The sequence below is a fragment of the Thamnophis sirtalis genome, unplaced genomic scaffold (assembly GCF_051295495.1).
Source record: "Thamnophis sirtalis isolate CommonGarterSnake01/CBP01778 unplaced genomic scaffold, rThaSir2_p1.2 scaffold_7, whole genome shotgun sequence".
NCBI lineage: Eukaryota > Metazoa > Chordata > Lepidosauria > Squamata > Natricidae > Thamnophis > Thamnophis sirtalis.
Window position 1 is genome coordinate 27735380 of NW_028261387.1, and position 13746 is coordinate 27749125.

General features: G+C 37.6%; 1 protein-coding gene across 4 annotated transcripts in view; it reads right to left on the reverse strand.

Moving 5' to 3' along the window:
* The window catches only part of FGGY (FGGY carbohydrate kinase domain containing), a 178245-nt gene that overhangs the window by 114753 nt on the left and 49746 nt on the right, over positions 1 to 13746 (reverse strand). For all 4 annotated transcript variants that reach the window (XM_087719589.1, XM_087719588.1, XM_087719587.1 and 1 more), the window contains one exon: positions 5333 to 5448. In XM_087719589.1, the coding sequence (XP_087575715.1) occupies positions 5333 to 5448 (116 nt within the window). The remainder of the gene's footprint in view (positions 1 to 5332; positions 5449 to 13746) is intronic.

The following is a 13746-nucleotide window of genomic DNA, read 5'->3' on the forward strand; positions in this document are numbered from 1 at the left end:
TAAATGTAGATTTCTCTTCAAAACACTTAATTATCATTTCTACATCGTATAACTTTTGCTTATTACATGCCATATCCTAGTTTTATTATCTCAAACTATCAATTATATAAAGGAATTTCTTATTTGCACATATAGGTTTAGTAACTTAAAATGGAAAGCACTTTCCTTGTCCTTGAAATGAACAATATAAATATTGTATTCAAACTGTAGCTTGAGCGTCATAAATTATTTAAGCTTAAAAAAAAAAACTCCTCCGCAGGGCAACTTGGCCATTAGGGTGCTCAAATTTCTGCTTAAACATATAAGTAGTATCCTTTTAGCGTGGAAAGAAATAATTGCCAAAAGGTAATTGCTATTAGGATTACAGTTAGGCAGAGGAAGAAAAAATTGAAAGACCAATATTTAAGAGCATCTATAAAATTGCAAAAATAAATGGGGGGGGGGGGTGTGTGTCAAAAACCCCAAGGCTACCACATGAAGAATTTGGGTTTTTTGATCCAGCACTGAAGCTTTCAATTACTTTCTATTGGGACTTACTAGAGCTGTTCAAAATCAAATTCTTCCCCAATTGGCAAGATTATTGATACAGCATTAAACTTTTCAATAAGGAATACCTATGACTATTTCTTTTTAAAAAGGGAAAAACAATAAAAGATATTGAATTATTTTATATTTTAATAATGTTTTAAACTTTCTTTACATATAATAAATAGATTATAAATTGTAATTGGATGCATGAGCTTATATATGATTTTATATTTTGTCAATGACTGGAATCATTAGTTGAAGGAGGATTCAACACAGCAACTCAATATGTCTTTAAATGTTCTAAACCCAGTCTGACAAAGATTTGTCAAAGGAAAAAATATATTTAAAAGGTCATATTTGGGCTAAACTTTCGTTCAAAAGACTTCCATGATTCAATGGTTTCAATACAACCTCTAAGGAAAAATCTGCAAATATCTTCCCTTCCACTATTATGAATGCTCCTTTAACTCTGATAGGCAGAGGAAGAAAAAATTGAAAGACCAATATTTAAGAGCATCTATAAAATTGCAAAAATAAATGGGGGGGTGTCAAAAACCCCAAGGCTATCACATGAAGAATCCAAAATCCACAAAACTGTTGGCTTGAATCTTGGAAACAATTCAAGGAACATGTTAATAAGATGTCAAGTTATTCAGAGAATGCTGGTGTTTCATGAAATACAGTTTAAGAAACACTGTATTAGATGGCATCAGAAAACACAGCCAAAACCTTATGTTCAACTATGAAAGTAACTTGGAGCATTTAAGGAATCCCCGTTTAACAGCCATTGTTTGTACTTTCAACAGACAGGGATTTTTTCCTGTTTCCACTTTTGGAAAATGGAAAAATAGGTGAAGCAGAATAATAGAGTTGAAAGGGACCTTGGAGATCTTCTAGTCCAACCCATGCCAAGGCAGGAAACTGTATACCATTTCAGGCAAATGGTTTTCCAATCTCTTCTTAAAAACCTCCAGTATTGGAGCATCTGCAACTTCTAGAGGCAAATCATTCCACTGATTAATTGTTCAAACTGTCAAGAAATTTCTCCCTAATTCCAGGTTGCTTCTCTCCAAGATTAGTTTCTATCCATTGCTTCTTTTCCTGCCATCAGGTGCCTTGAGAATAGGTTGACCCCTCTTCTTTGTGGTAGCCGATCAAATATTGGAAGACTGCTATCATGTCACCCCATGTCCTTCTTTTCATTAAACTAGACATCAAATTCCTACAACCATGCTTTCATATATTTCAGCCTCCAGTTCCGAAACTGTATATTTTAAGTGAACAAACCCAGAAAGCAGATTCTAACTTATATTCCAAAGAGAGGATAGCCTGACAAAGTGGACTCAACACACAGATCAAGATTCCTTGTGGACAATTTGGACAGAAGTACTTTCTTATGAATAAATCTATCACAATGCCTTTTTAACCAACCTTAAGACCTATCTGCAATTTCTAAGGCAGGAAAGGGAGGAATGTCGTCGATATAGTTTACTTGGAGTTCAGTAAGGCACTTGATAAGGTAGACCATAACCTACTACTAGATAAAGTAGAAGAATGTGGGTTAGACAGCATCACCACCAGATGGATTTGTAACTGGCTGGCCAACCGCACTCAACGTGTAGTCTTCAATGGAACTGCATCTACATGGAGGGAAGTATGCAGTGGAGTACTCCAAGGCTCTGTTTGGGCCCAGTACTCTTCAAATCTTTATTAATGATTTGGATGAGGGAATAAATGGGGAACTCATCAAATTTGCATATGACACCAAACTGGCAGGAATAACCTACACTCCAGAAGATAGACTAAAGATACAGAAGGATCTTGACAAACTTGAACATTGGGCACTATCTAATAAAGTGAAATTCAATCATGAAAAGAGTAAGGTTCTACATTTAGGCAAGAAAAATGAAATGCACAGGTACAATATAGGTGGTACCTTGCTCAACAGTAGTAACTGTGAAAGGGATGTTGGAATCCTAGTGGACAACCATTTAAATATGAGCCAGCAGTGAGCAGCAGCTGCCAAAAAAGCCAACACAGTTCTAGGCTGCATAAACAGAGGGATAGAATCAAGATCACGTGAAGTGATAATACCACTTTATAATGCCTTGGTAAGGCCGCACTTGGAATACTGCATTCAGTTTTGGTCACCACGATGTAGAAAAGATGTGGAGACTCTAGAAAGAGTGCAGAGAAGAGCAACAAAGATGATTAAGGGACTGGAGACTAAAACATATGAAGAACGGTTGCAGGAACTGGGTATGTCTAGTTTAATAGAAAGAAGGACAAGGGGAGACATGAAAGCAGTGTTCCAATATCTCAGGAGTTGCCACAAAGAAGAGGGAGTCAAACTATTCTCCAAGGCACCTGAGGGTAGAATAAGAGGCAATGGGTGGAAACTAATCAAGGAGATAAGCAACTTAGAACTGAGGAGAAATTTCCTGACAGTTAGAACAATTAATCAGTGGACCAGCTTGCCTCCAGAAGTTGTGAATGCCCCAACACTGGAAGTCTTTAAGAAGATGTTGGATAGCCATTTGTCTGAAATGTTATAGGGTTTCCTGCCTAGGCAGTCGGTTGGACTAGAAGACCTCCAAGGTCCCTTCCAAATCTGCTAGTGTATTGTATTGAAATATACAATACAATTCCCTTCACTTTTAGGGCAAAGTGTTCTAAAGCATGAAAGTTTCCTCTTCTCTAACAGAGACTTTACTATATGATGTTACTCTTTATTAGTGGTACAATAAATGAAGAACAGCCTATACAAAAATTTTAATGTAATGTAAATAAAAAAGTAGCATACAAAAGTTATTGAATACAAGAAACCTTCATACATTTATTACCAATATCTTCTGATTTCCATTTATTTTAGGAAATTACACTACAGCTGAAAAATAAAATCTAAATGATTAACTATGAAGGGTATTTTAAAATAAGTAATTTTTTTAAAATGTATGATAATGTTCCCATTCACATCATGGCTGCTTAGCATAGCCATTAAAAGCCCATTAAGTGAACAAGGAAAATTGATTACAATTAGTCTGGAAAAATTTCGCCAAATGAGCATTACAGTCTTAAATGGAAATCCATTTTAAGTACTGTGCAGTTAATGAGATTAACGCTGTCATTAAACTTTGGCTCAAATTGGTAAAATGATTGTACTTGAGTTCACAAAGCATGTTAAATTATATCAGTTTAATCACATTTTTAAAATCCAGATTTTTTTTACTAGAAACAGCAGGAGGTATACTAGTCCAAATCAAATTCCCTTCTGTAGTATGTAGAGTGAGCAATCTGTGATTCACACAATTGTTTTGGAGAGCAACACAGAAGGGTGCATGATGACAAAATGACAAAATAGACTGCATGTCTTTGTTACTTTGTCTTTATGCACATGGTTCTAGTCTTTTTTCTTTCGTTTTTGGATTTTGTATATGCTTCTGTGCATGCGCAAGCACGAGCATGAGCGAATTGGTAGTAAACCGGCTAGCAACCCACCACTGATAATACCTAACACTGGACCGGAACTTGGCTGTAAATTAGAATCATAATGTAGGGTCATGTTTAATGAAAGCCAAGAAAAATATCAATTTATCATGGTTGTACTCCGATTTTCCCTTGAAAATGGTGTACATAGTGGCTAGAAATTCCTTGATTTATCTTTTGACTGACCAAGAGAAAAGACTGGATTAAGATATCAACCATGAGCGATATCCCATAGGGTGGAGCTTTTTAGTGTTTACTGCTCCCTTGACTCTCCTCTGTAGGCATCTCTGTCAACTACCATTTCAAGATTTGAATAGCTTCCTTAAATTTCAGTACTTGAAGATTTTATCCACAGTTAGAATTTGTTTGCTGAAAAAAAGAGGAACAGACCAAATATTCCAATCTCTCAGTGATGAGCTTACCCATTTTGGTAAAACTTGCTGTTCAGTCACAGTTAGTTATCTGTTGTAGGTGCAGAATTGACTATTTGTGACCTTGTAACACACACCAATGGGCCTTCGCTGTGGTAGTTCCTGCCTGAAACTCACAAAACCTTGATAATAAAATGTCCATTTGACATCTGTTTTCGTTTATTTTACCATGAGTAAATATTGAATGCTTTGTTTTGTTTTTCCCCACCACATTTAAATGAATCTAGGTTTACATTGCTTTCTTACAGAGACAGTATAATATAGCAGTTAAGGTACCAAAGTAGGGAGACCTTGGTTTCATTCTGCCCTGAACTACAAAAACTTACATCATGTCTTTGGGTCACTTTCTTTCTCTCTGGTCAACCTCATAGGGTTCTTATGGTGGTGAAAACAGGAGTGAGCTATATTCATACTTCCTTGAGAAAATTTAATGCTTTTAAAATACATTTACTTTTTAGTGATGTACTTACATCACTAAAGATATTAAGCCAGAATAAGTCTTATTACACATGTTAACTCTCTCCCTTTTCTTAATCCAAGCATGACTTATGAGTTACACCTACATCAATTCTTGGGAAAACAAAAGCTAAAAACAGGAAACAAAAAGTTTAACAGATTCTAGTCAGGTACACAGATTTTGTAAAGTAAGTATCTATTATCATAATTTAGACAGAAAGATTCCAGCAATTTTCTACCACAAAATATAGAATACAGTATACAATGTTACAACTGAAGTTGTTTAGGGATACTTTTCTTAAATAAAGTTCCTAAAATACATAATTATAATAGTAAATATAGCTTTCAATTACATTTGAATTGACTCTTATCTAGCCTTAAAATTTCTTACTGAATCCAACAGTTAAAAAGAATTCAATACTGTACATTACCTATTTTTGAATATTTATTTGCCATAAGATCTTCTAATCCAATTGATTTCCAAAAACTATCATCCCAGCCAGTTTCTGAGGAGAATGTCCATTTACATACAAGTGTACACAAAGATCTGTTGAGAAAAAGATACAACCTAATTACAAAATATGATATATTATAATATCATGATATTCTTATTATCAGAATTGATAATCTAGACCCAGATATGAAACAATGATTTCTACAGATTATGTTAGACAAAAATAGAACAAAACCAGCCTCACACTATTGTGATTCAAACTCTGTATTTTCATACATGCATATATCATTATACACATAATAAATAATATATACATATTATAACAACACTGTAATCCTAACTCTAAACTTGCCATTTTCCAACAAAGGATTTTTAAATTATTTATAATTATTAAACTAAAATACATGAAGATGCCTGATTCTATTTACTTTTTTTAATCAATAAAATGGTTCTTGTCCACTACAGATATTACTTAACCTAACAGAACTAGCATTAGCTGCATTATTACCAGTTATCTGCAGCAGAAATTTGTATATCTTTAAGTTTTACACAAAGATCAATAGCATTTCATGACTCTTTGGCTCTGCATCTTTTTTTTTTTTTATTCACATGAGCATCTAAAGACATCCCCTTTAAATGTCTTAAAAATGAGCTTTGTTAAAAGCCCCACTTTATTCTACAAACAATAATAATTCAGAATGTCAGGAGATTTTTGACATCACTATCCTAATTTTTGACAGTCTGATAGCAAATTTCACTATATTGATTCCTGGTATGGAATGAGAATTGTAACAGCCATGCCTGTACTAATAGCTTTCGAGCATAAAAGACAAGTGAAATTAATAAAAACAAAACAAAACCTTATAAAAAGGACAGAATGAGGGGACCCCATATTTCAGTCTTGAGCTAAAAACGTCCTTCTTCATCAGAAAGGACAGAACACTAATCAGTACTATGGCACCATGGCTAACATAAATTAGCACCAGATTTAGTGTCTTAAAAGCTTGAAAAGAATAGGAATAACAATCCTTGTGAGTTAAATATCATACTGTCAGAAAAAGTGGAGCATTAGCATACTTAAAGGTCACAGAATTTAATTGCAATAATTAATTTTTATTGTGCTTCATCTTTACAATGAAGTAAAAAAATGATGGTAGATTATATCCATAAACTACAGATGATGTCTAATACCAATTTATAATGCCTTGGTAAGACCACACTTGGAATACTGCATTCAGTTTTGATTGCCACGATGTAAAAAAGATGTGGAGACTCTAGAAAAAGTGCAGAGAACAGCAACAAAGATGATTAGGGGACTGGAGACTAAAACATATGAAGAACAGTTGCAGGAACTGGGTATGTCTCATTTAATGAAAAGGAAGACTAGGGGTGACATAATAGCAGTGTTCTAATATCTCAGGGGTTGCCACAAAGAAGAGGGAGTCAAACTATTCTCCAAAGCACCTGAGGGTAGAACAAGAAGCAATGAGTAGAAACTAATCAAGGAGAGAAGCAACTTAAAACTGAGGAGAAATTTCCTGACAGTTAAAACAATCAATCATTGGAACAGCTTGCCTCCAGAAGTTGTGAAAGCCCCAATACTGGAAGTCTTTAAGGAAAAGTTGGATAGCCATCTGTCTGAAAGGTATAGGGTTTCCTGCCTAGGCAGGGGTCTGGACAAGAAGACCTCCAAGGTCCCTTCCAACTCAGCTATTGTATTGTATTGTATGTTGCCCATTACCCCAATTTAAAATAACTTTTTTTTAATACTTGTCTTTCTCCAGCTTGCCATTGGAGCTTCATCGTATATATTGTTATTCTAAGTATTGTAAGAATACTTAGAAATTGGGTGCTTATAGAAGTATCAGCTAGTGGTTCCCACATGGTACAAAACTGTCCACCTTAGTTGATAACAAATGAAAAAAACAAAGTGGACAGGAGAGAGAATTTTTTCATTGTGCTATACTTAAAAACAACCAATTTTTTACAAAAAGAGTTTTTCAAAGAATTTGTTCAAATTGTGAAATAGCACTTCTGAAACTGAGATTGTTAGGATGGTCACAGGATCTACCAAATTTCCAGGGAGGAGTTGTTTTGACTCTCTTCCTCCCACTCAAACTCTTTTGGTTTTTGCTCCTCTGGAATGCAGCCCCTCCTTCCTGGGAATCCAGACTACATTCCACCATAGGTTCATTCAATGGTGCTTCGTCTTGACCCTTTCCCCAAACATTACTGGCTATTATGCTATACCAGTGATGGTTAACCTTTTCGGCAATGAGTGCTAAAACTGGAGAATGCATGTGCTGGAGTGCCAGAACCCGGAAGAGAGCAGCTGGCCAGTGTGCATACATGCAGCAGCCAGCTGCTCTTCTGGATTCCAGCATGTGCATGCACGCTGACCAGCTGCTCTTTTCTGGGTTCCAATACGTGCATGCGCACCAGCCAGCTGCTCTCTTATGGGTTCTGGCACGTGCATGCTGGAACCCTGAAGTCTGTCAGAACCCAGAAGAGAGCAGCTGGCTGATGTGCATGTACGCTGGAGCAGCTGGCCAGCACATGCGTACGATGGAACCCAAAGAGCAGCTGGCGACAGCACGTCTGTCCACACAGAGGGCTCTGCGTGCCACCTCTGGCACAGGTGCCATAAATTTGCCATCATAGTGCTATACTGTGAAGCTATGTAAACTTTAGCTACAGTAACGTCATAAAGATTTCACACAAAAAGAACTTTAATCATGATAGGATTGGGCTTATTATGGTCACCAAACCTCAGGAGCACTCAAACAAGAGAAAGGTATGTTAAAAACAAGGAGCACTATCCATTGCAGGAGCAAATTTGAGCCAGATGTATGGCTGCCTAGGTAAAACCAAATCCCCTGGATAGAGAGAAGGGACACAATCACATTTTGGACTCGATTATCCCTATTCCACTGAGCTATCCTTTTAGAACCTAGTAAGAAAATGGGGGATGAAATTAGGCTGGAGGGAACTGAACCAGCCAAGGAAAGGCTCCAAAAATTAAGCTGAGTCGAAGGGAAAGGTACCAAAAATTCTCAGTAAACATCACAAAAGACAGATAAACAGAAGCAGGGGAGACATACCATTGGTAAATATCCAATTTGCAGTGGATGCAATTCCAAATTAACAAAAGAAATCTTAGCAGGCATTCAGTAAAAAAATAAAAAATAAAAAAACTATGAGAATTTTGTCAAGAACTGCCTCTAAATTGATATTTGGAAATTTAATAGCTGCTTCAAATAGATATACGAATGGTAACTTATTTTACACTAATGGAAGCAATCTACAGGCATTTTGTCAGCTAAACTTCAAAACAGTAGTTTTAGAGATATAAATCTTCTATTGCCTTTTAGTAAGAAAATATTGTTCATATATCAACATAAACAATTTATGTTGCTCTTGTTATTTAGATTTATATCCCTTTTATCCAGGAGACAATTCAGGGGAACTCTGTCTTTGTTTTCTTCCAGATTCTTCCAAGCAGAAGGAGTTTCTATTATTCAGAGTGGATAAATTTGATTTTCCGCAGATGGCATCTAACATATATCTCACTATACCACATTGGCATTTACTGTCAAAGTGGCTTTAATGAATACTCAACTTGAAATTGCTTCAAATGAAGAACACACATTTCAAACAATATCAATTTTGTAATCTTTACAGCAAGCAAAGTCAATGGGGAAAGCCAGACTTGATTAACAACCATGTGATTCACTTAACAATGGCAGTGATTCTTTTAACAATCATGGCAAAAAAAGCTTGTAAAATCAGGTGTGGCTCACTTAACAACCGCCTTGATTAGCAATGGAAATCCTGATCCCAAATGTGGTTATAAGTCGAGGATAACATTACCTATATTATACTATAAACTAATAATTATATTATACCATAAATACAGATGTTGTATGTGACTTATCATAAAAAACACGTCTTACACACTGATAATTTCTGTAAAATGGAAGTTGCCTTACAAAAGCTGGAGAAGTACGAAATCATTAAATTAACAGCATTCCCTTCTACATATTAATATACAAAATGCAAATCATGCTCCTCAATTTTCAAACTCCTCTGATTTAAAGATTAACTCTGAATAAATATAACTTTGACTTACTCCATTTTTAAAAACAACAGACCGAATTGTCTTTATTATTTACATCTACCAAAGCTTCAGACTTCATATGGAAGTCCGTAGCAGAGTTTACAAAAGAAACCTCAATAGTCTGTATTCAAAACAAAATGTGTATGTTTTATGAGTTATGTACAACACAGAATGGTCTGGTTTGATTCTAGCATGAATCAAAAGAAGGTCATTTTGAGTGGAACAGATTCAAACATTCTGTGCTGCTTTGGGTGATGTGATTAGAGGTTGTCTTAGCTCTTGTAATTGCAATGATATAGTTTGGATTTTCCTTCCTTGGCCAGCAAAACAGGAAAAATGGGTCCTGTCCTGGTTAAAACTGCCTTAGGTAGAGTAGGGTCAACAAGAAATGGAGTTATATAGCAAAGCAGTAGGGGCTTTTTAGAAACACATGGCAAAAAAGAATGTGATACTGGATCTTACTATTTCCCCCTCACATCATGCTACTGACTGCTTACCTTGAAGATAAGCCACACTTTCTTTTTCTAATAAACTCTTTTAGTAAAGTTAAATTTCATGTCTGTGAGTTTAACTATATACATGCCCTTCAAAACGGATGGAACATAAATACACAAAGTCACTAGTGCAATATTGGTTTGTCCTGCTGATTTTGTGAGGGCACATTTGAGGATTCTGTGATCTTAAGATTCAGGATAGTCTTTATGACTGCAATGGATCTTCTCCGGTAACATTGCACTGCAAACTAGGGCATAGAAAACCTTTGCCAGACCAATTCTAGAATACAGCTTGTCTGCATGGAATCCACACTGTATATCGGACATCAATACAACTGAGCAAGTCCAAAGGTATTTCACGAGAAGAGTCCTCCACTTCTCTGCTCACAATAGAATACTTTATGCCACCAAGCTTGAAACTTTTGGCTTGGACAACCTTGAACTATGCCGCCTACGGTTTGACCTAAGCGCAGTACACAAAATTGTCTGCTACAATATCCTACCTGTCAATGACTATTTCAGCTTCAACTGCAATAATACACGGGCAAACAACTAATACAAACTCATGGTAAACCGCTCCAAACTCGACTGCAGAAAATATGACTTCAGCAACAGAGTGGTCAATGCCTGGAATGTACTACCTGACTTTGTTGTTACATCCTCAAACCCCCATAACTTTAACCTTATACTGTCTACCAGGGACCGAGGTGGCGCAGTGGTTAAATGCAGCACTGCAGGCTACTTCAGCTGACAGCAGTTCTGCAGTTCGGCTGTTCAAATCTCACCGGCTCAGGGTTGACTCAGCCTTCCATCCTTCCGAGGTGGGTAAAATGAGGACCCGGATTGTTGTTGAGGGCAATATGCTGACTCTGTAAACCGCTTAGAGAGAGCTGAAAACCCTATGAAGCGGTATATAAGTTTAACTTAAAAAAAACAAAAAAAAAACCTCACCCCATTCCTAAAAGGTTTGTAAGGAGGCATGTATTAAGCGCATCAGCATGCCTACCATCCCTGTCCTACTGTCCCCACTTATTCGTACCCATTTCCTGTGTTCATGTCCATGTTTATACCTATACTTGTTATCTCGTACATGCTTGACAAACTAACTAAATAAATAAATAAAATAAATCTTTAAAAGAACTTTGAAAGGTCTGTTTATCAGCAAAAAAAAAAAATAGGTAGGCAGTACATATTCCAATTCACTAAGCATAAAAATTGTCGTCGTCTCCTCAAATTCTTTGGTTTGCTTGTATCAGTCATCTCAGGTAAACCAGACATGAAACAGGACTAGATGACTAATTCTAGTTCATTGTAAGGCTACATTGACACAATCCTGCAAGTCTGAAGGCATACACTTCCTAGTCACTTTTAACTGTGTGATCCATTAGGGCAGGTCTTTCCTAATTATTTCTTTCTCTGACTATTAAGTCACTGGGGGCTTCTGACTCTCCTGTCTGATTGTTTCGTGGGCAACATCTCTTCCCCTCTTTCTCTAAGGTCATTCAGACATTTAATTAGAGACTGGCTACTTGAACATTGACTGTTTTAGAGTTAGTTTTAAGTGTAGTTGAAATCATTGGTGGGTTACGGCCGGTACGCCCCAGTACAGGCATACCGGTGCCTGCTGGGAGCACCAGGTACCGTTCCGGTATGGTGCTCTGGAGGGCCCGCCTGCCTGCCCGTTGTCCTTACCTGTATTTGACCCAATGGGCCATTTGCGCATGTGCATGGAGTGTAGGGCGCCTGCGCTATGCTACACCAAGCAGCTGGACCATTGCAGGCGGTGGGTATGCATGTGCAGGCAGCGTGCATGTACGGCCCCATCGCAGTGTACTGGTTGCGACGGGATCCGGAACCCACCACTGGTTGAAATAAGTAAAAAAAGAATAATTCTGAATAGTTTCCTCATTTCCTTCTATGAATTATATTGAGCCTTTTTTATTTATGGGGATATCAGAACACATTTATAATAAAACAGAATACAAATGATGGCAATCAGACAGGAAAATATGTTTTTCCTATATGGTGTAGCTCCTTCCTTCCTTCCTCCCTCCCTCCCTCCATCCATCTCCTTCCTTTAATGTTCTTATTCTACCAGAAAGAAATTGAAACTTTTTCTTGCAAGGCGACAGAAAGAGAAACAAAAGCTATTAAGAAGTAATTTTAAAAAACATAAAGTAAATCTGCAGGAAAATCTTTAAATACAAAGCTGGAAACAGATGCCCCATGTTTCTGTCTGCAAAATAGTTTTAAATATATACAACTTAGATTAATAAAAGGTTTCCTTTAAAAATGTTTTTAAAGAAACCCCATTTGTATTGATGGACAGATTGGAATTAATTTTCTGCCAGGATATCCTCCTGCCTCTGGGGTGGTCCGTGATTTAAAAGGGATGTGGGAGAGTTTAAGAGTTATGATGAAGATTTCAAAAAGTGAACAATTATGGGGACTACAGAAGTCAGAAAGACAATGAAAAAATTATGACAATAAAAATACTAATGGAGGCATTTTAAGAATCAGGAGACAGTAGCCACAATATTAACAATTTCAGTAATAATGTTTGTTTAGACTATGTCTAAAAGATGTTATTTAAAAAATGTAAGATGCAAAAATTTTATCTGAGAAAATTGAGATGGTATCGAAAGTGGATTTACTACTGACAAAAGAAATATTTAGAAGAGGATGTTTCACTGAGTCTACGAAAGAATTTATCTACCTGAGAATTTAAAATTTAAAAGAGAAATACAAATAACAAACGAAGAGAGTGGATATTTTTTTATATTGGATTTACAAGAGAGGCTTGTAAAAAGCCTTTAAAAACTGTATGATGAAACAAATGAGAAATGAAAATAAATCAAATCATATAACAATATTTGAACAAAATAAGTATTGTTAGAAGTTAAAAGAATATAAAGTTGGCCTCCACTGAGTGCTATTGCAGAAGTGGTAGGGGGCCCAGGCCTACCTCCCGTCCTAGAATGATTGATATAAATCGCCTGCTGGATGGAGCAGAGGCTGTAGGAGGGGAAATGGGGTCTACGGGTGCGGGGGTGGGCCGGAGCATTACGGTCACTATGGGGAGAGGCAGGTACGACGGGAACTTCAGGGCTAGCCATTACCGGGGAAGGAGGGTTCACTACGTCACAGAGATCCCTCCTTCCGGCCCTGCTAGTTCCACTCCAGGGACAGATGGCGAGAGTTGTCAGGGCCCTGGTCTCAGGCTGTTATTGCTAAATGCCAGGTCTGTGGTTCACAAAGCTCCCCTCGTCCGGGACCTAATTTTAGACGAGGGGGCAGACCTGGCATGTATTACTGAAACCTGGCTGGGCCCGGAGGGAGGAGTCCCCCTCACTGAAATGTGCCCAGAAGGATTTCAGGTGCTTCATCAGCTGTGACCCCAGGGAAAGGGGTGGAGGAGTGGCTGTCATCGTCCGAAGGTCATTAGTCCCTTGTAGGATCCCTGCTCCAGAGCTTGTCGGGTGTGAGTCCCTGTTGATGAAGTTGGACCTTGGAGGTCAAGTGGGTTTGTTGCTAATGTACCTACCTCCCAACAGCGTTGCAACAGCCCTCCCCTCGCTCCTCGAGTCAGTAGCCGAGCTGGCGGTAGAGTTTCCCAGGCTTATGGTGCTGGGGGATTTCAACCTGCCTACACTCGGTGAACGCTCTGACGGGGCACAGGAGTTCATGGCTTCCATGACAGCCATGGACTTGACCCAAGTAATTCGGGGTTCGACTCATTCAGCGGGTCACACACTTGATCTCGTATTCCTCTCGGAGCAG